Source organism: Parasteatoda tepidariorum, chromosome 1, assembly GCF_043381705.1.
Source record: "Parasteatoda tepidariorum isolate YZ-2023 chromosome 1, CAS_Ptep_4.0, whole genome shotgun sequence".
Taxonomy (NCBI): Eukaryota; Metazoa; Arthropoda; class Arachnida; order Araneae; family Theridiidae; genus Parasteatoda; species Parasteatoda tepidariorum.
Window position 1 is genome coordinate 88,978,325 of NC_092204.1, and position 23,324 is coordinate 89,001,648.

The 23,324-nt window shown below is 27.4% G+C and overlaps 1 protein-coding gene across 2 annotated transcripts in view; it reads left to right on the forward strand.

The window, feature by feature from the left end:
• Nucleotides 1-23,324, forward strand: part of LOC107454632 (endoplasmic reticulum transmembrane helix translocase) — a 49,722-nt gene that overhangs the window by 4,214 nt on the left and 22,184 nt on the right. Inside the window, exons 2-15 of one of the 2 annotated variants that reach the window (XM_043040758.2) lie at nt 772-861; nt 2,646-2,830; nt 4,415-4,643; nt 8,394-8,463; nt 9,567-9,673; nt 10,379-10,508; nt 10,712-10,894; nt 13,888-14,025; nt 14,283-14,403; nt 15,529-15,683; nt 17,994-18,169; nt 19,545-19,655; nt 21,897-22,022; nt 22,978-23,086. In XM_043040758.2, coding sequence (XP_042896692.1) covers nt 772-861; nt 2,646-2,830; nt 4,415-4,643; nt 8,394-8,463; nt 9,567-9,673; nt 10,379-10,508; nt 10,712-10,894; nt 13,888-14,025; nt 14,283-14,403; nt 15,529-15,683; nt 17,994-18,169; nt 19,545-19,655; nt 21,897-22,022; nt 22,978-23,086 — 1,930 coding nt within the window. Of the gene's footprint in view, nt 1-771; nt 862-2,645; nt 2,831-4,414; nt 4,644-8,393; nt 8,464-9,566; nt 9,674-10,378; nt 10,509-10,711; nt 10,895-13,887; nt 14,026-14,282; nt 14,404-15,528; nt 15,684-17,993; nt 18,170-19,544; nt 19,656-21,896; nt 22,023-22,977; nt 23,087-23,324 lie in introns of those variants that run through there. The other variant, XM_071183541.1, reaches the window with a different exon arrangement.

Below are 23,324 nucleotides of genomic sequence, written 5' to 3' on the forward strand. Positions count from 1 at the left end.
TCAAGTACTTTGCCTTTACTGAACCAGCGTACTTCAGTATGTATTTGCATAGCATTTATTGGGAAAATGGAGAACTGAAATATTTTATCGTTGGGCACAAGCAGCGGGTGCACATAGATCGATCGACGGGCGCCATGGTGCCCGCGGGCATAGGGTTGGGGACCCCTGGCTTAGAGTATTGTTCTTTTAACCATTTTCCTGTTATAATTTTTTTTTATAACCATCAGTCTAGTTTAGAATACCCTGTTTATAAATATGACACAGTTTAGGGAATTGTTTCTTTACCCTTAACTGTTTTTCTATCATAATTTTTTTAAAAACTATCAGTCTAACTCATGTTACCCAGTTTATATAACTATTGTAAGAGCATAGAGTATTATTTCTTTCACCTTAACTGTTTTCATGTAATAAAATTTTTTAAAGACCATCACTTTGATTTGGCATTCTGTTTATATGTATGATATCAGTTCTAGAATGTATAGAAATATTCAGAATCTATTATCAAAATATAATTTTCCATTAAAAGCTTTGTCATATAAAGATTTGATCATGATGTTCTTGAATTTATGAAATTTGTATATTTAGAGTCTCAGTAACTGGATAGAGGGATTTATCCAGTTACAGTCTATGTAACTGGTTAAATCCCTCTATTAGTTCTCGAACTGTGAATTATTTTAAATCAACTACTAATTTCTTTCAGGCTTGAAGAGTAATGACTTATTTTGGCACTATGCTTAAACTGTCTCAGCTTTTTCTTCTTCTTTTTTTCAGGCTGCTGATGTGTCTACTGCTTGTTATGTTAAAGTTATTCCCGCACCTAATAATGGGTCACCTGAATTGGTCCGTCTTCATTTATCAATTGTAATACCCAGTTTATTTTTTTATAATTTTTTTTTCAAATAAAATATATTATTTGTGATTTCAACATTTAGCTTTTGTTTATGTTCATAAAGCTAAAGCGTGTTTATGTAAAGTAATATCGAAAGCTAATGATTTGTGATAAAAAATTTATCTAAAATGAACAATGGGCATCTTTTTTGGAGCTTAAAATAAAAGTAATATTTTGGTATAATCTTGTAGACTTCAAAAATTTGATAAGTTTATTTTAATGAATAACTATTTTTTTTTATTGTGAAAAGCAATTAAGATTTTTTTTAAAAATAATATTTCGTTGACATTATGCTCCTCACTTATCATATCTGAATCAGCTGTTTAATATTGTAATATCTGTAAATACAATTCAAGTAATTACAAATTTACATTTTTTATTTTATGGTGGTTGGTTTCATGGTGGTTAAGATTTTTAGCTAACATTGTGAAGACTGGGGTTCCTGGTAGACTTGAAAGCTCACAGATTTCTCTTTGGGCAATAACTTGTTAGAGAAATAAAGGTATCCATTGTGCAGTGTTGGCTACATTGCAACTACCATATTGTTGGTCACGAAATTGTGGGGCTTTAACCACCAGGACCTATTTAACGACAACTGGTTATTATGGATGTGCTTTTTAATATCAATCACTAATAAGCATTGTATTTTGTTGAAATTTAGTAATTATCTAACTTTCATCATTAAAAAGTTCTCACTTGTTATTATTTTATGTTTAAGAAGTAGTACCATTTTCTGAATAAAAATGTGTCCCCAATACAGGGTGCCAAATTTCCATTCACTAGCTTGCCATTGGTGACTGATTATTTAGGGTTTTACGAGTCAATGACGAGGTTTTTAACAGCTAGACTAGTTCAAAAAGATATAATACTTGTAAAATGTACAGAATCATTACAGCATCTCTAATTAAATGTGCATGGGTGAATTGCAAGCAGTTCAAAATAATGCCCATTGAAGTGAGAAGGTTTGACTCTAAAGTGAACAAGTTTGACTCTTTAACAGAGTCGGAGGTTAAAACTAGGGCTGCACTCAAATTGTATTTTAGCGTCGAAACTCAGCTGAATATAGACATGAAACGTTAGAAGTATTAGAACATTATTGATATTTTTCTTATTTTTATGACACGTGGATGATATTGGAACCATTGAAACCTTATAACAACCTTGTCTTAAGTTTATATTGATATTACTTTTCATCAAACATGTTTCAAACTTTGCTCACTCTGCATATTTTTTACGTTTTTTGTTACATCAATGTTCATAATACTGCATCTCTTTTAATATTTTAAAATTTGTTCTTATTTTTTCCAAAAATAGTGGTGAATAGAACTTTAGTTTGTCTGTATTAGCCAGACTAAAGTTATGAAGACATTAGAAATGTCATGCCGTGCTCTAATATTTTTAAAAGTCTATCATTGAAAGTGTTTTTAGGTGAGGTGTTTTTCTAAGAGCAGTTTTCAAGTTTTTTATCCTGGAAATGGTTTTTTAGACATCAAAAATGTGTTAAGCTTTATATTTCAGAATTACGGTTCAATGAAGATAATTGTATGAATAAAAAATCGTTTTAGGCACTTGCACATGTTATTAAAAATATAATAAACAAATTTATAAAAAAAAGAGTATAACAGATGAGTTGTGATTGTTTAAAAATGTTTTTACTTCCATAACTGCTATTATTTTTAGTTAAATTTTGTCATAAAATTTATATAGACTTCAATATTAACAAAATTTTTGAATGTCTTTTTTTCCCCATCCCTAGGATGATCGGGGCTCTAAAGCATGGTTTAGATTTCAGAAGACAAAATATGTATATAACTTTGAAAAAAAATGTTTTGAAGGTTTATCATTTCCAATTAATTTACCTTTGAAGCACTATCAGGAATGTAAAGGCTTTGCAGATGAACAGGAGTTAAAATTTTCTGAAAAGGAATTTGGCAAAAATGAGTAAGTTTTTTTGGTTAATAATTTATCATGAATTATGCCATAATAACATTGCTGGTTGACATATTTTATTTGCCATGAGAACGGAAATAATATTTTAATGAGCATAATCAAGGATCTACAGAATTTAAAAATTTCTAAGAGTATGATAAATGTTTTAGCAATCAGCATATGATGAGTTTAAGTGTAGCTTTTTGATTTCATGCAATTACATAAGCACTATTATTTTTAGTTTCTGCTAGAAAATTGAAATTCTACATTAGATGAGGAAATGACTATTATCTGGAAATTACTGCATTTTTCGTATGTAGCTCCTTAGCTAAATGGCAAAAGATCAATCTCAATTGCTTGAACTTGCCTTAAGTCATTTGCTGATGCGTTTACCTAGTATTTAATCACAAATTTTTCATTTGTGATGCTTAGTGTTTTTTAAAAAAGAAATCAGGGTGACAACAGGACAGTGAAATCAAGTCAAAAAATTTTATGAATCTGGAAAAATTTGGGAAATACCCAATAAATTTATCTGAATTTAAAATGCTTAAAAGTTCAATATATATACACAGGGTGCATAGCGTTTGTAAAAAGTACTTAAAGGTGCTTTTTTGGGGATTTCGTTTTTAAAAGCTTTTAAAGGTGCTTTTTTCAGCTGGCGTTTTTAAAAAGTGCTTTTTTTCCGAATAATTTTTTTTCTCCCTTCAGTGATATCTGGTGGATCCCATGCATTTCACGAAAAAATGGGGTGTTTGCTACGTAATCATTCACGCGGACTTCATGTCGTACCCACGTTATGACTTGCGCATGCGCGCATACTTGAAACCGAAACCCGAGTGCTCCAATTCGGATAGAGAATGTCAGATCCTTATGAAATCTTTTTCTTTTTATTTTAATTTTGTTCTTATTTATTTAATTTACTTCTAACACTTTTTTTGACGTAGGGGGTAAGGGTACTTTTGTCCTAAGCTCAGGGTCAAGTTGAATTCACTCCGTGATGTGGGAAAGTACTGATTGTTTCGATTTACGCCCGTTTCTTTTTGGGTTTTTTTTAATGCTAAAACTGTTTATAAAATGTTTTTGTTTTTCAATAATATCATTGATTGAATATGAATTTTTTGAGTGCTTGAAAATTTTTGTAAAGTGCTTGAAAATTTTTTAAAAAGTGCTTATTTTTGATTCCAAGATTTGGCTATGCACCCTGATATATATATATACACACACACGCACGCACACACACACACACACACATATATATATATAATTAGCTTTGTAATATTTTCAATAAAACAATTGTTTATCTTCCACTTTAATAGCAAGTATAAGTTTCGTAATATATTTTCTGGATAATTTTAAGGCGTAACTGAAAAATTCATGATAAAACTTATGCTACTGACAACAAAAATCAGCAAAATTCTATAAAATTATTCAGGATTTTTTTTTTGAATATTTATGTCCATTTTCTGACTGTTTAATTTTAGTCTATTTTCTTTTTTATCATATCTTTTCCTTTTTTATTTTTATTTTTAAACCATATAGTATGAAAAATTCTTATTTTGTCTACGTTTTTAAAATTCTATAACTTTTCTTTTTAAGGCTTGAAATGGTGGTACCAGAATTTATGGAATTGTTTAAAGAGCGAGCTACTGCCCCTTTTTTTGTGTTTCAAGTTTTCTGTGTCGCACTTTGGTGTTTGGATGAATACTGGTATTATAGTGTCTTTACTCTTGCAATGCTTATTGCCTTTGAAGGTACTCTTGTCCAGCAGCAGTTGAGAAATTTGTCAGAAATACGGAAAATGGGAAACAAACCGTATGGTCTTCAGGTATTTCTCTTAAACTATATTGCTTAGTTAACTGAATTTAATAATTAAAATTTATTGATATTTTTTTTAACTGTTTAACTTCTTTTAATTTCTTTTGAAAGATATTTCATGCAAAAATAACTTTTTAAAATCTTTTCTTTTAAAAGTATTTTTAAGAGTAGTGTAGCCATATTGAATATGAAACCGGAAATTAAATATGAAAGTTTTTAAATTACAATTAAATTAATGTTATTTTAAGCAATGAAAATCTGTCAGATATTTTTAATTTTATCTCGGGGACTTTAATTTTATTTGGAAAGAGACCTCCAGAGAGAATGTGGCAATGAGTAAGGAGTCAACTTTATATTATAATTAGACAAGAGTATTATACTACACTTTATAAAAAGCAAAGAATAAGTTGCTTCAACCTTCTAAGGTAGAATGTAATATAACTGTTTAACCAATTGCTATAAAAATGCTGAATTATGATATCATAGTTAAAATAAATAATAAGTTTAAAATATTTTAAAATAATATTTTTTTTTTGAAAAGCAATGAATAAATAAATAAATGACCTCAGGCTTCTTTGTGTAGAGATACAATTGAATGGCCTTGCTTTTTTACTATAAAATTAATCAACAAACTTGCTACTTTATAAAATGCTATTTTAGTAGTATGCAAAATTATAAACTTAAGAAAAATGTCAAAACTGAGCAAAAATTCAATAAGTTTATTTAATAATTTCATCTGTGTTTCTGATCTCCTAAAAAGAAAATTTGGCTTGTTTTCTATTAATAGTGCTAAACTAAAATTATGATTCTAACAAGAAAAAAAATGTAGTTCCTGTGCAAAAATTTAAGTTTGTTTTCCAGGACTACTGTCATCACTTTAAAAAAAAAAAATATATAATATTGTTTTTTATTCTCCTTTAAATATTTATTTCAAGTTTATTTCCTTACCACTGACAGTTTAATAGTTAGAAAATAATTTCATTGCTAATTATCAATGCAATTAAATAATTATAATTACTTAAATTTATATTATAGATACGGTAGAACTCAGATTTTACATCACCAGTAATAACAATTTCTTGCTTTTAATGTTTTTCCAGCTTTTCCCCCTCTTATTTCTTATATCAATAATATAAAAAATCCTGCTATTTAGAATGTTCTATGATGCTGCTTCCCTGAAATACCAACATTCCGAGTCATCTTTTATCCTTAGTTCATAATTTTCACATAATGATGTTAATGAATGCAGCTGCACACATCATGAAAACTAGGTAACAGACTCATGTGGTGGTGGATACTATGTTAGAGAAAAATAACTACTTCTTTGTAATCGGATCAAATCCCTCTTTTAAAAAAAGGTAGTTTTACATCAGTTCTGGCACATAAAAAAACTGACAGCATTTTATAACAGAATCTGATATAGACTTTGTGGAGTTTTCAAAATATGATCATGATCTGTTAACTTGTGAAAATTTTGGGATTTAGTTGTCATGAAGAAGACTGAATTTTATGATCTAAAATCATTTAATAAAGAAGTAGTTAGTTATGCTGCAGAGACTAAAAATTTTCTTCTGAGGATATGAAGATTTAAAGAGAGAAATTGATGCCTTGGGATTATTGAAAAATTCATTGTGTACTTTAAAAAAAAAGAAGGAAGAATGAAAATAAACAAAAATATTGGAATTTTTTTTCTCATTAAAATAATGTAAGTTTTTCTTCAAAAAAATTTTACTTTCAGACTGTATTTAAGTATTTAACAAAAGTAATGAAATTTGTAGTCATTTAAATTTTAGTTTCCATAGATTCATGTTTCACGATGTTTTGTCCAATCTGACGAGCATCGTTAAATCAAGGTTCTACTGTATAATTATTATGATTCCATGTCTGTTTTAATGAAATGTATAGTAGACTTAAAGATGAAATCAAACACCCTAAAAAAATTTGAGAATACAAACATTAAAATCTTTTAATAATATTGAAAACTCATTGGATTGCATTTTTTCAAGGGAAACAATTTATTAATAACCACTTATAAAACACTTGTTATTCTTCAAATTTCTTTTTCAATACCTTCAATCTTAAAGATAAAACATCATTATTTTTTATTTTAAAAATCATACGTAGGAAACTGATTTGATGAGCTTTTATATAACTGAGCATCATTACAAGGATGCCATATAACGATACTAAACAAAGACTTCTAAAGATTCAAATTATTTAACAAGGAATCTTACCTTGTTTCAGTTCCAAGCTGTCTTCACCCAGTATTCTCTTCCGGTTCTTTGGTTGTAGATAACTAAATTAACACTTATGCTGAAAAATACTTTGCACAAAGATGTTTAAGAATTGTATTTAATAATTAATCATAATGAAAAAGAGGGAAAGCTATTTACAGATGAAAAGAGTTGTAGGTTGTTCACCACAAATTCTAAGATACACTATGCTGGTGGAGAAAAAGTTCGTAATTGAATGTTTCTGTATTTGTCCACTAGGGGGGGGGATCGAAACATTCTCAACAGTCGTTACTACTTTTGGTAGCTACTAAATTTCAGTAGAATTTCTGAATGATAAACAGAAGAATCCTCTAGTTTTAAAAATGATCTAAACAGGCATTATTAACATCATAAAACTAGCATTTGTGATTGTACTTGTAAAGGAAGACAATGCATATGGGAAAAGGAAAGATGTAGGAGTGATGTTAATTCCTAAGTTAAACTGTATTTACTATTATTTATTTATTTACTATTATTTATTTATTTACTATTATTTATTTATTTACTATTATTTAACCTTAATGATTTTCCACCTGATTGAAAGATACTCTTTTAAAAAAGTTAATTTAAATATCTCTTAGCTGTTAAGTGAAATGTTTTTAATTCAGAGACTACGATGCTTTATTTTTAAATTAAGCAATAATGGTTACTAAATTTAAGCAATAATGGATAAAAATTGAAAAAAAAAAGTTTTGTTGTTAAAAGATAAATTAATGAAAACTTATTCTTTTATGAGAACAGCAAAAAAATTGCCAAATTGTTAGTATGTTTAATGACTCTTAATTAATTTACAAAGAGGTAAAGATTAATTTTTTTTTTTGAGAAGCTTAATTTATGGAGAAAAGGTACTTTTATTCACTTAGAAGAATTATGAAAAAGCAATTGATTATTATTGATGCCAATTAATTTTGATTATAGGTAATACTAATATGATGCTAATTGGTGGTTTTAGTAGGTGCTAAATGTACTTATACTGGTAGCAAGATACCTATTATAGATACTGTAAAATTTTTTTAAAGGTCTAATGAAATAAATAAATACCAGAGAAAATTGTTGATAATGGTAATTTTTGACTTTAAAAAATTGATTAGCTTTAAGCTGACTCATACTGAGGAGCGTAAGTAAGCTTTGATGGTGTGCACTTCTAAAAAAGTGTTTTGCTTAATCGAAGTAACATAAATCCCCAGAGAAGAGTAGCAAATAATCCTGAATAAACAAAAGGGAATTATAAAAAAGTGACCCTCAGTGAAATTGAACCTTGAATACCTGGGCTGCAAGCAAGTATGTTTCTACCTAGACCACAATGCTGTGGAAAATAAAGTGAAACTTTACTAGTGTTTAAACTGTTAAAAAAAATTTTTTGTGGCTTTTTTTCCTTTTTTTTTATAGTTGAGTGGCCAGATTACTTTGTTTTTGATTAATTGATAATTTGATAACTGGATTGCCAATTCTGACTAAAAAAAATTCTAATGCATTTATATTTTTAGGTATATCGTAACAGAAAGTGGAGGCCTATACCGAGTTCAGAATTAGTTCCTGGTGATATTGTGTCAATTGGTAAGAAAGTATTTCTTGAAGCATGTATTTATATTTTTCAAAATGAATGCATGTATTTATATTTGTATGATAATATGCAACAATTTTGTAATATGTTCTTAAAAATTCACCTTTCAATTCTTTGTATAAAGAGTTATTTTGCATTTTTTGCTAAAATTTTTTTCAATGTAAATTGTTCAAAGGTTGAAACTTTTTCATATAAAACAGAAATACTTATGCCACTGAAAATTACAAGTAATGAATGTTTCACATCAGATAATTTTTTTTTTTTTTTGTGATAAAACCTAACAATAAAATTAATTTTATGTTTCTTTATAGCCTGCCAAACATTTTTAAATTTCTCTAGTTTATTTATACGCTTATTTATTTTTTGTTTTAAGTGCTATTAGTTTGTCAGATAGTTTAATTAATAATCAAGTATAATCGTATAAAGAAATTTCAGTAACAAAAAGAAAACAACATAAGAACATTTAAATTTAAAAGAAAAATAAATAATTAAAGCAAAGTTTTATTTTAAAGCTTATCTCTCATGAATAGAGATTTGCTTCATAGTTTAAAAATTTTTTGCTAGCATTAAGTATTTCTTCCATTTATTGTTTTCCTCTCTTTTAACGCCCATTTTATTTGTAATTAAAAAATATTTTTTTTAATCGAATTTTAAGATTTCACAATGAAAAAAATCACTTCATACTTAATTCAAATAAATTGAATAGTTGCTCAACTTTTTGTTTAAGTGACATTTTTCAGTGCTGCTCAACAGATCTGTGTGGGCTCGGGATTTCTGAAGTTTTCTCATTGCTGATTTTTTCTTGGCAATGGTTTTTGATCTTTAAAACTTTCTAGTCTTTTTTGAGGCAGTCATTTCTCTAATTTAAATTTCTTCTACCTTTTAGATAAATGTAAAATGCTGGAAATTTTTTTTTATTATTATTTTTTTCTTATAAAAATAAAATTTTCTGAAATTGCATTTTGTATTAAATAAAAATAATGAACGACAAAGGGTTTTAAACTTACAAAACTTGGCACAGTTTTGGGCACAATGGTAAAATATGCTATTAATGCTTATTGTATTTTTTTTTACTGCAAATGAACTTGTTTTTCAGGTAGATCTCAACAGGATAACCTTGTTCCTTGTGATTTGTTGTTATTACGAGGACCTTGCATTGTAGATGAATCTATGTTAACTGGAGAGTCTGTGCCACAAATGAAAGTTAGTTCTATAATAATTTAAACTTGAATGCTTTTTATTTAATGATTTTAAAAAGTTAGTAATTATTTACTTGTTCAATGTTGTTTTTCCTTAATCCCTATACTTTTTATGCTTTATTATATAATTTAAGTATGTATGTTTAGTGTCAAGTCAAAATTACCAATAGTTAATTTTTAAAATAGCTAAAAATTAAATCAATAAAAGTTTAAGTAATTGTTTGAATGGTATTTTTGTTTGAAGTTCATGAAATCTTTTTATCTTCTAAAATTTATTTCTTAAACGTATAAAAACCTGCTAGATTATTCTTAAAAACATTCATTTATGCACTTTCAAAGTGTAAGAATATGTCTTTGGAAATATTAGTATAAATTCGGCCTAGTTTTTGACATAAGTGAGGCAACTAGAATTCTATATAAAAATTCTGTTAATTTCTTTTACAATGATAAATTAATTTTGATACTTATTTATTTTAGTGTCATATAGGAATTTTTATTATTTATATTGATAATTCTATGCTCTATTCCAGATTTTTTTAGTCATACTGATCCTTCATATTTTTTGTAATTCTTTACTTTAATTTTGAAATCAAATTATTGCGGAATGAAAGTAAATTTTTATGCTTAGATAAATTTTCAATGCAATTGTGATTATTCTGCAAGTTGGCCATCTTACTGTATATTTAAGTTGTTTTTATTTTGTTCTTAGGAACCTATTGAAGAGCTAAATTCTTCAGATTTGTTAGATTTAGATCAACATGGACGTTTGCACATATTATTTGGAGGGACTAAAATTTTGCAACATACTCCTCCTGGCAAAACTAGTCCTGGTCTCAAAGGTTTATATTTTCATATTATTTGAAAACATATGTATTTTGTTTCATTTACTTTTATTATACAAAATGTTTATTATTCAAAATCCTATACTATTAATTATTCCAAAAATATATGCATTATTATATGTATTATTATATGCATTTTTTAAATTTAAGTTTGTTTTTATTCAAAGGCACATTTAATTTATTCTATTTTTGTTCTCCAGCTACTGATAATGGATGCATAGCGTATGTGTTGAGGACTGGCTTTAATACATCTCAGGGCAAGCTTTTGAGAACTATCCTGTTTGGAGTAAAAAGGGTCACAGCAAATAACTTAGAATCCTTCTGTTTTATTTTATTTCTATTGATATTTGCCATTGCAGCATCATCCTATGTATGGATTAAAGGTTAGTTTGAAAAAGTGTCTCCTACTGTTGAAACTCTGTTTTTATTTAGAGGGCCGACAGACAAGGGAAATCAGGGAGAGCAGGGAAAAAGTCAGAAAATGGTATTGATCTAGAAAAGTGAGGAAAATGTCCAGGAACTTAATTAAAATGCCCAAAAAGTCAAAGAGAAAAGAAATAATTTTAAGTTGTTTGAGATACCAGAAAGGCAAATATTTTTTTCTGAAAATTGTTCTTTATTATTATTATTATTATTTTTTTAAAAAAATATTTTCACCCTCAATAACATTATTGTTTTTCAATATTTTTTTTTTTATATAGGCATGAGTATTATGTATTACTGAAAAATTAATAATAAAATTTATGTTATTGGTTGCGAAAATAATGAAAACTCAATAAATCTGCCTAGAAAATCAGGATTTTTTTTTTTGTTAGTGTTTGTGGCTACTCTTCCATACACATAATCTTTTACCATAGAACGATTTCTTACTCAATTATTATACATAACTGTGAACTTAACAAGTATTTGTCACTTTTTTCAGTCCTCTTTGTTTAATCAAACATTTTCTGGATAAAATATATAAACATTTCTAAAATATGTATATTTTAAGACATTCCCTAAAATTAGGATAATTTCTGAAGGAAAAAAAATCTATTTAACTAAATTTTTTACTCAGTTTATTGCTTGACTTTAATAAATGAATGAATAATAAAATAAATAATGATTTAATGAATGAAATAATGAATGAATTTATAGTTTAAAGCTTTTACTTTTGAAACATTTTTAAAAAAATATTTTTTTTCCTCAAAATCCTTTGTTTTTATTTAATTAAAGAATCTTGTTTTAACTGCCTAAAATGACTTAAATTGCCTAAATATTAAATATGTCTTTTATAAAATTTAAAATATATCGAAATATGCATCAATAAAAATCAGAATTTAATATAAAATATGATCCAAAAAGTTGCCATTTGTAAATTGTTTTCTAAAAAAAGGTTATGCTTAATTGTCTTTTGTTAAGATAATTTTTTGATTACAGATAGGGCTGCCAGTAGGTTTCTATTTAAATTAATCCTTAAAATTCCTTTTTACCACTCATGTAAAAATATACTAAACCTTTAGAAAAATAACAAAATTAGGCAAATGATTGAAATAATAAATGTGTGTCCTGACACACTCTTAAAATACTCTAACTCCTGATACACAGTAGCATCAAACAGTTTCAAAGTAACTAAATGACAGGCACATACTATCGATCAGCTTCTTTTGGCTTTCTTTATTCAGTCTCTCTGCACCTGCAACAACTTCGTTAGACTGATTCACAAATTCAGTCTTACGTCATTCTTCATATTAAATGTAGTTGTAATTGTCCAACGCTTGAAAAAACTCAGAAATTTTACCCATCCCCGAGGACGGCTTGTCCAACAATGTACCAGTCCTCCTTTGAAACTAACCCGTCACAAACATTTATATAAATTGCACAATGAATTAGTAGTTACTAGGATTACAAATGCTAGATTACTAATAGTAAAACCTAGTATTTCTATTATGAAATAATTTATTTCTTTGATGAAATAATTTGATTAACAAAGGTTAAGTTATCTATCAATTATCATGTCAATTTATCCGATGGTACTGCGTTTTTTAAATGAATCAAATATGACGTTTGCCAGTTCCACAATCAAGCCAATGATTTACAGAGGTTTCTGGACAGAAATCTGAAAGAGGTTTTCCATTTAGGTTAATGTTCATAAATGCGTTTAACGCTTCTTGTTTAAGACCAGTAAGTAATGTGTTTTTTTGTAAGTTCATTGCTGAAAAGCCCCTTTCAACCGCTGCAGTATGCCCAGACAGAGAAAACATCAATTCCACCATGCGCAGCATGTTGCTGTATTTCGAGATTAGAGGGTCATTTTAGAAGTGAGGCGCTAGACTCTTGTAAGATAACAAAAATTGAAAATGAATCACGAACATTAACGGGAAAATGGCTGTCCGCGCGGACGCTGGATTCGAGAGATTTGTTGTCTGTGGGAAATTTTTGACCGCCGAGGACAGGCGATTTTTCGAGACCTGTAATTGTCATCATTTATCTAACAAATTAATACGCAAATTTTTTCTTTCATTCTGCGTAGATATTTTCAGTAATCTCTCCCCCTCCCCCAATGGCCCTCTTATCCCTTCCAAAACCAATATTTTTGAATGTTGTCCGTTTTGTCCTTTTTAAATGTTTTGTCCTTTAAGTCCCCTTTTAAATAACTTGAAAATCGGTTTATATATAAATTTAAATGGGTTAAAATTGCGACGGACTCTAACTTTTTGTGTGAAACTCACTGCCATCATTCACACTGTTAGAAATCCAATGACATTAGTACACTTTTTATTGTCTTTATAGATCAGTACCACAATCCTTGAAATTAGGGATTATTCACTTTTCAGTTTTTTTTACATGAGTTAAGAAAGGCCAACAACTACAAAGCTTCATCACGTCAAAATTCTCCTGCCCTTTTTATTTATTTTAAGAAAAATGAGATCAGATATGTCGCTTTTTCTGTAGATCTATAAAATATCACTTTTAATTTTTGCCTTCCTTATAAAATTAGATTTAATTAAAATTCTAAAGCTGCAAGTATTTGATAGGTCGAACTTGAGGACTCTCCACAAATTGTAGAAAATTGAGTGAAATATCATTTTGTTGTATCTTGTTGCATCTTATCTTATTGAAGTAACTTATATCACTCTATTTGTGGTATTTGAAATTCGTTAACTCTGGTATAATATAAAACACTTGATTAGTTTAAATTCTCAAAAGTGAAATTATATTAGATTGAATTTGGGGTCATGCACTCATTTGCTATTTTTACAAAATAAAAAATCTTTTATGATAGATATTAATTGTGTCAAAAATGTAAAGTAATATCTATCATAAACTAATATCTATCATAAACTAATATCAAATGTAAGTTTTTAATCTTATTTTAAATTGATTTTGCTTTCAGGAACTGAAGACCCGAAACGAAGCCGCTACAAGTTATTTTTGGAATGTGTTTTGATACTAACATCAGTTGTACCACCAGAACTACCTATAGAACTTTCATTAGCAGTTAATACATCACTCTTGGCTTTATCTAAATTGTGTAAGTAATTAGTTTTAATGAATGACATATTTGTGTATGGAATTGAATTTAAACTGTCCTTTTTAATGTATAGAGACTGCAATGAATTTGCCTAATAAGAATGGAATCTACAAGTTAAATGAAATTTTAATATGCTATTATGCTTAGATGGTTTTTTCTTGAAATTTTACATGAAATTTTTATGTCCTATCTTGCATAGATGGTTTTTCTTGAAATTTTAATGTGCTACCTTTCATAGATGGTTTTTTCTTGCATAGATGTTTATTGCACTGAACCATTTCGAATACCATTTGCTGGAAAAGTGGAAATATGCTGTTTTGATAAAACTGGGACTCTTACAAGTGATAGCCTGGTTGTTGAAGGTGTTGCTGGAATTAAGTAATTATGAATTTTACTATGTTCTTTACTTAGAAGTTTAATATATTCATTAAAAGGTTTAATATATATAAATAAAGTAATTTACTATGTATTTAAAATACACATTTATATATTGATTGCTGTGTCATTATCCTTACCATAGTGAAAACTGTACTTGATATTCCAATAAACAATAAAACTTCTCCGACTTCTTCTGATTTTTTCAAAAATGTCTAAAAGAGGAAATGTGGAAAAGTTTATGAAAAAAAAGTAACTAATTAAGTAGATTTTACTCATCTTATTAATTGCTTTAAAATGTCAATTTACGTCATTTATTGTAATAAGTTCTAAGCTTTTTATTTGAATTTGTTTTTACTGAGAGCTTTCTATATTTAATTCAATTCAAAAATATTTAACTTCTGTTATAAAGATTTTTTTATTAATCTTCATATTTAAGAACAGGACACAATTATCTAAAAAGAATTTAATATACTATTCAAAATGAGTTTAGACATGAAATAAACATTATAAAAAAATTATATAGGCGGTATTTAGGTCCATAACAGATGAAAACCTTTGTAGCCAAATTCAGTTTATATTTATAAGTGTGATATGTTTTTTCTATTTTATTTTCTTCCATAATTTGTAATAAAAAATAAAAAAAAGATCCTGCAGTATCCTATGTCTAGAGTTTTATGATTACAGTAATTTTTGATTTATCAGGATAATTTGGATATGCTTCCAGATCTTGCATATTAGAAATCTTGCATATTAGAAGAATGTCTGTAAATTTGATGAACATTTTTAAGAAAGGTTTTAGGAAATGCAAAATTATTAGAGTATAAATTGTAATAACACAAAAGAGGGAAAATGAATATTTTTAATGTTATATTTAGATTTGCTATTACTTTTTGTAGAATAAAAACTTAAAACTGATGCAAGTTTAGTTAAATAAGTCTAATACAAGTACAAGGTGTGGGGTATAATTTGCACGTTCTTTTTGTTTTTCCCCACTTGATTTATTGGGAGTTGTCTGTATAGTGCTGTTAGTTAACATGAAATTTTTTTCATTTGGTGAAAGGTGCAACACTTTTTATTTCTTTTATATTTGCAGACTAATATTTTTCTTTCCTTTTTTGTGAATAGTGGTCAGCATAAAGTTTGTTCTATAGCTGATATTCCTCCTGAAACTACTCAAGTCCTTGCAACATGTCATTCTTTAACACAGTTGGAAGATGGCATTGTTGGTGATCCATTAGAAAAAGCCACTCTAACTGCTGTGGACTGGAATCTTACTAAAGGTATTTTAATAAATTTTTTATTCCATTGGTTTAAATCAACTGATTTTTTTAATAGGTTTAAATATTTTTTTAAATAAATCTTTTAAATGTATTAATTAATTTTCATAATTTTAAAATTTGTTCTAAGTATATCGTAGGTTTCAATTAGCGAAATTGCATTAGTGCTATAAATTCCAGTACTATTGAAAGAATATTATTAATTAGCACAAATTAGAAGTATAATAAAAATCTGGGGCATTTTTATGTACAATATCACTGTGAAGAGATGCTTTTGGTTATTGTTTTCCCCTAGGAAATAAATAATTATTATAAAAAAACTACTTAATTTAAATCATTGTTCAAAAACACTTCACAACAAGATTACAAATATATCTTTCTGAAACTTAGGTTTTATAAAACATTTTTATTAATCTAAAGTTTATACAAAATGGCACAAGAAGCTGGCAATTGATAAATCCTGTTAAATCAGGTAATTTGTTTTATTTATTTTAATATTTCAGAAAGTATTTAGAATGTATATTTTCATATTAAATTTGATATATTTATTCCTATTTTTCAGCAGTAGATATTGTTAGTTTTCTATTCCATTTTTGATAAATTTGTTTTTGAAATTTGCATTTATTATGTTTTATTATTAACTAGTGTCATGTAAAATTAAGAGTGTTTTTAAAAAAATCACACACCTTGTGTTACTTATAACAAAAAAAAAAAAAAAAAAAAAAAAAAAAAAAAAAAAAAAAAAAAAAAAAAAAAAAAAANAAAAAAAAAAAAAAAAAAAAAAAAAAGGAAAGAAAGAAAGAATTTTATTTTCTGATAAACCTAACTTTTTCAATTCAAATTGAGTTTTTAATTTATTTTCTATGTTTATTTTTTTAAATGAGTTAAAACATTTAAAGTTAAAAAGTAATTAAATCTTTATGTGTTTTGGGATTAAGTTTAAACTTGTTTAAAGTTATGTAATTAAGAAAACTAACTTTATCAGATGAGACTAAATCCATTCTTTGTTTTTATTTCTCATACGCATCAACTTTGTTAAAACTTATATGAATTGAAGGCAAAGCATAGTAGGATATTAATTAGTAACATATAAGACCAAAAATATCTTACATAATTTATTGCTTTTAAATGTTTAAAAGTGACAGTTTTTAAATTTACTCCTTTAGTTAGCCGCTGGGAGATTTAAGAAAAAGAAACAATTTTTTTTAAATAAAACTTTCTGATACAGTTTAAGTTAAAACTTTGAAAACAGTATATGGAATTAAACAGTAGTGAATGGAATTAAAAACAGTAAATGGAATAAAAAACAATGAATAGAAATAAAAAACAGTGAATGAAATTTAAAATAACAGTGTAAGTAACTCATAAAACAATGACAGTACGTAGATTGTACTTAATGCTATGCATTTTCTTTTAATTATTGTAATGATCCCCCTCTATTTCTTATTTATCTGTTGCTCAATGACTCAACTTAATTGTGATTCCAGGCAGGACAGACTAGGGAACTTTCTCTCTTTTTTAAAAAAATGCAGTTCTTTTAATGCAAAGTAGCACTTAGGTGATATGATAGTTATTAATTATTATTAATTAAGGGTCTCAAGGAGCATGTATATGCAATCATGTGCATATTACACTTCTTGTAGCTAAACATTCTCTTGTTGACTGTGGTGTGGAAATTTGGAAATTGATGTATCAGCTCAGGTATTCTGTTCCACACTGGCTGATAGGTGTCAAATGGTATTCATGGTCAGCGTGGCATTCTTACGAAAGCCATTGAAAAGCATAGTTCTGATACATAGTTCTGATGAACAGAGCTAGAGGCTTAACAATGTTTGGGTGATGTGTATCCATGAATAGTTATTTTTTTTAATAAAATAAATTTAAAATGTTTAAAAATATGTTTTTTTTCTGAGTTATATTCATAAGCAACATCAAGTTTTGCTGTATCCGAGCTTTGTGTGCTGGACTTTTTTTTTTGTAAAAAGAGTTGGACTGTTATTTTTATTACATTCGATATACATTCACTGTTTTTTTTCATTTTAATGATTTTGTATGTAAAGGGTAAAATTCAGGTTTAAAGTTAAAATTCAGATATTGCCATCTACTGCTGTAGAATGATTTGTTACCTAACAGTGTCTTCTGTGAGCTTAAAATTTCTCTCAGGTGGGGAATTTTAATTGTGTTAATCTAATTTAAATCAATTTTGATATAAATTTACTAACTGTTCTGGGTTGATAGATATTAGGGAGATTCTATTGTATTTTAATGTAAAGAAATGACGTTACCTATATTTTATTAACGTTTTTATTTAAGGGGAAGCTGTAGTTCCTCGAAGAGGTAAAATGTCTGGCTTAAAGATTTTTCATCGTTACCATTTCTCCAGTGCTTTGCGTCGAATGTCTGTGATAGCTGGTTACAATCCTGCAGGCTCTTCAGATACTTCATACATTGCTGCTGTCAAAGGGGCTCCTGAAATTTTAAAATCAATGGTGATGCAGAGCATTTTGCATTTGCATAATTTTAATTATTTTCAGTCCAACATTTTTATGATGATGGAGTCGTTGATTCAATTTAAAATTCATTTAACTTATTTATCTTTTTAAGGCAAACTTATTCAAGGAGTAGATTTAAGACAAGGTTCTGTTCTGAGAAAAACCCTATCCTTTGTAAATTTTTACCCTACTTAAAAAGTGAGGGTTGAATCAAATACTGAGAATAAACTCACTATGATGAAATGCTTATTGCCTAAAACTAACCAACACTAATTAGTTGTTAGATTGTTACATTACAAGAAAAGAAAAAGAAATTTCCTGTAATTATAATTTCCCCCAAAGTTTATAATTGTTTTATCAACAGGATATTGTTAATACTTATTCAATAAAAAATAATTTTTTATGTCATATATTTTATAATATAGGCGATAATATATTATTATTCAATTTTTAGTGACTGTTTTAGTCGAAAAATATCGGACAAATGAATAAAGTACTTAAAAGAACATTTCCAAGAAATTGAACCAGAAAGATACTTGATAATGTAAAAACTTCATTTGTTCTAAGTAGAAAGAAATTGACATGTTTTTAGCTATCAAAAATAAGGCCCATTCTCAAAATTCACCAGACCTTAATGAGGAAAATAAAACAGAAGACTTAAAGTTGCCATTGGAAAATAAATGAAGGCAAAAAACATGTGGTGGCCAAAAGAGGAAAATCATTGCAGGTTACATTTGAAAGTGTAGTGAGAAACTCATGACTTTGACTAAGGAATCAGTATGAAAAAGGTTTTTACAATCTACAACAATAGATGAGACATCATATTTTCGATGACAGATTTAACAATGTTCTTTTCTAAATTTTTTAACATGTCTAGTTTGCCCAATGTTGCCATGGTTGCATTGACAAGCTATGTAGTAAAAATCACATAAATTTTCTATTCTGATAGAATCTTTAAGGAACTTAAGTTAAATTTTCTAAAAGGTCGTTGTTTGAGGCCCACCTTTTTAACATAAAATAATTTTTGAAGATCTTGTTGTGTCATAATTAAATTCTATTCCATGTCCGAAATTTTTTTATGCAGTTCCTACTGTTTTTAAGCGAAAGAAACCTTTCTTTTTTTTAATAAAATTATTTTTTAGATAATTTTAATGATTGCAAAACATTTCTGAGATACAATATATATCAGCTTGTATTGAAAAGTTAAGATTCTTTAAAAACATTTTTTTTTCTTCATTCAAATCATGTACAGTGCAGTTAAAAAATGCTTATTGCATAATATTTTAAAGCTATTTTTAATAATGATTTTTTAAAAGTGACGAATAAATTATATTTGTCAATTTTTGTGTTGAACATCTTTTTTTCCTTCTAGTTTCGAAATGTACCATCTGAATATGATCAAATTTATACTGAAATGTCAAGACGTGGGGCTAGAGTTTTAGCGTTAGGTCGCAGAGAATTAGGAATTCTGTCTCACCAAGAAGTAAGAAAAATATTTCCATATTTATATTTTATTTGCTATTTAGGAGATTTTCAAGTGCATTTACTTCTGATAATTTCATAAGACTTGCTTCTTTAATTGAGTTTTAATAGTCATCAGATATCATCCCTAGCACAAAAATAACTTGGGGCCTTCATTGGACCAATATTCACGAATCTTGGCTCAATAAGGGTTCAAAGGGCTGTTATTTCTCTGATATTGGCCTTATATAGAAACGTCTGATTCACCTGATATTTTACTGCTATTTTACAGCCAATATTGGCACTATACAGAATTGTCAGATTCATCAGATATTTTATATTCATTATTCAGCCAATATAGGCCGAATTTGGTAAATAATTACTAATCTTCAATCATTATGAGGCAATGAACCTACTTAATTTTAAGGTGCTGTGGCATAATTACCACTATGAAAATTAAACATCAATTCACTGGTATATAAGACATGCTAACTTTATTCAATCAAGAGGTACCTTTTAATAGATGAAGGTTGGCATGGTCGATAACTCCGCCCCCACATCGGTGACCCGGACGTGATTTGAACACGCAGTAACGCCTACTTGACGGTAATGCCTACTTCGATGGATAGCCCACATTGAACAGTTGACTTGCTACTATGACTGCAAAATGCAACACAGAAGCAACAACGAACGCTACGACATAATGTTAATACACCTCTCACATTCAGCACTCAATAAACAGCTCTCCCAGTCTTTCACAAGTACAGTAACTAGTGGTATCGAATTCTATCCCTGATAAAATTTTGGTGGGGGAGTATTGTGGCGTAACTACCACTGCGAATATTAATCATCAATTCACTGGTATATAAGACATGCTAACTTGATTCAATCAAGAGGTACCTTTTGATAGATGAAGGTTGGCATGGTCAATAACTCCGTCCCCACAGTGTTATAGATGGTAAGTAATAACTTTTAATATGTACCATAGCATGAATTATTTAGCTATGAAGTTTGATTTTTTTTTCTATAGTTTGTTTACCATATTAAGTTTTTGGACCACTAAATTAATTCCTAGGTTATCCTACTACACCGCTAACTTTTCTTTGCTAGTGTGAACCCTAGTTATATAATACAAATGCGTATTTTAAGTAAGTTAAATAAAGTTATGTGTCTTTTTATGTTAGTGTGAACTTTATGAAAATTATTATATTAGAATTAAAAATGCTTATTGTTTCAAATACCTTTTTCTCTATCCAGAAGAACAGTAGGCCAGCAGATTAGTTTATTTCTATTTTGATAAAGCAATTGCCCATTTAACACTTTTATGATTTCAATTTAAATTAACAATTTTTTTAGGCTCATGTTCAAGTTGAGTGCAGACTGATCATTTTAAACTAAATAAATTTTGTGAATATTTTTAAAAGCTTTTAAAATTTTCTGTTCATTATAATTTATCCTATGTCTTTATAGTTTCTTAGTTGCTATTACAAAACTTAATACAATTATTTCAGGTGTATTTTTTAAAAAGAATATGTTTACAGAAAAAGATTTTATTAAAATTTTTGTCGTGAGTACCTATAAAATAATTTTTTATCCTTTCAAAATTGGAAATATATATATATATATATAATAGGAAGTATTAGTTACTCTGAGTTAGGTGTTATTATTCATCAAGAATTTTGAAGTGATTTGATTCCATTTATTTTCAAAAATCTTTCCAATTGTATTTATGAAATGTAAAAAACAGAGAAAAACAAAATTAAATATTCCTGATTTATTATTATATGGATATATTATTTGCTTGTTTTAAATAGGCCTTAAAATTGCCACTTTTTTTTAAAAGTTCTAAAAAAGTCCTTATTTTTAATTTTGAGAATAGATTGGGAAGCCTGTTTAATTGAAATGATATTGATTTATATTTGACTGTTTAGTTAAAATTCCATATTCCAATAAGTTGCATGCTGTAATAAGTACAATGTAGATTTTAATGCTAGTATATTTTCAGTTTAGTTTCAAATTCTATATTAATTTTAAACTTTCTCCAAAATTTAAAAAAAAAAAAAAAACTATTTTACAAACTTATTATTTTACTGTTTTAATTTTCTTTTGTGGTTTAAACTGCATAAATAGTTATGGAATCTCACAATTGTTCCTTTTAGCATCATCTTCTAATTATGTGTACTTCATTGAAAATATTTATAAAAAAAAGTTTTTGTATGTTATTTTTAACTTGTACTTATAAAATACTTTTTGAATTTTTTAGGTTCGTGTAATGACTAGAGAAGAGTTAGAAAAAGATCTGGATTTTGTTGGTTTTGTTATTATTTCTTGTCCATTAAAACCTGATTCAAAGGCAATTATAAAAGAGATTCAAGCTGCTAGTCACCATGTAAGTATAAAAACATCTATTTCATTTAAGTAATTAACCTATTATGTACTATAATATTGAATTTTATTAATATTTTATGTTACACATATTAAACTTTGCCTCAGTCTATAATAAAACCTCTTCCATGTGAATAAAAGATTTGTACTGTGAAAGAAGACAAGACTTAACCATTGACTTGAAACAAAGTTGCAATTAAATTTCATCACAAAAAAGACACTAAACCTTTACCTTGCTTATATTTGTTACAAAAATGTATGTCTGTCTATAAGGGAACTGTGTACAAGTCAAACTTTCATATAAAAAACTCGGAGGTCTTGATAGTTTCAACATTTAAAAAATATTAAAGGTATCAAGTTAAAATAATTACTGCATTTACATTTTAAAAGATATATAACCTATATTTAATTCTTTGTTTTTTTTTAAAAAAAAGGAAAAACAACAAAATACAATGAAATGAAAGTATTTATTAGGAATCATATACAGTATGTACAATTAGCTTTGAGCAACAGTGCATAGTGTTACTGTACCCTAGCAAATTTTGCTAGTGTACTTGGTGAGCAGGATTTTTTATTTGTGTGATCCTTTTCTAACATAGAAAACCCAAACTTAAAAATGCCTTCTATAGATAATTGTTTTGTGAAAATAACAGTTAGTGCAAAAAAAAAAAAAAAAAAAAAAAAAAAAAAAAAAAAAAAAAAAAAAAAAAAAAAAAAANAAAAAAAAAAACAAGAAAGAAAAAAAAATTGTGGTTAGCAAATTTGTATAAAATCGTTTTCTTTTTCATCCTTATCTTCAGAATAGAAAATGTGAAGGGAAATCAGAATCAGGTGGAAGTTTCCAATGTTATGTTTTTTTATATGAAAAATAGGAGCTCAATTAATTTGAAGTGTGGTTAAACTGAAGTGTATATTTTTAAATCTTGCATTTAATTACTTATTTTAAATTATTTTTCTAGGTTGTAATGATTACTGGTGATGCTCCACTTACTGCATGCCATGTTGCAAGAGAACTTAATTTCACAAGTTACAACCATACACTTGTTCTAACCCCTTCTCAGAAATTAGGTATTTATTTTATTTTACAAAGTAGTGTGCAATGAATTATAGGCATGCAGGTTTTGAGATAATGTTGTCTCCCCTAACCCAAAAAAATTCAAATGGATCCTGGTTCTCTCATCAATAATTGCAGAAAATATGAAATTTTTATTCACATAAAATTTTTTTTTAGTTATTTCTGAATATAATACAAATCTTACACTGATTTCATTGTTTAGTATTATGGAAAGAATAATTTTTGTCAGAT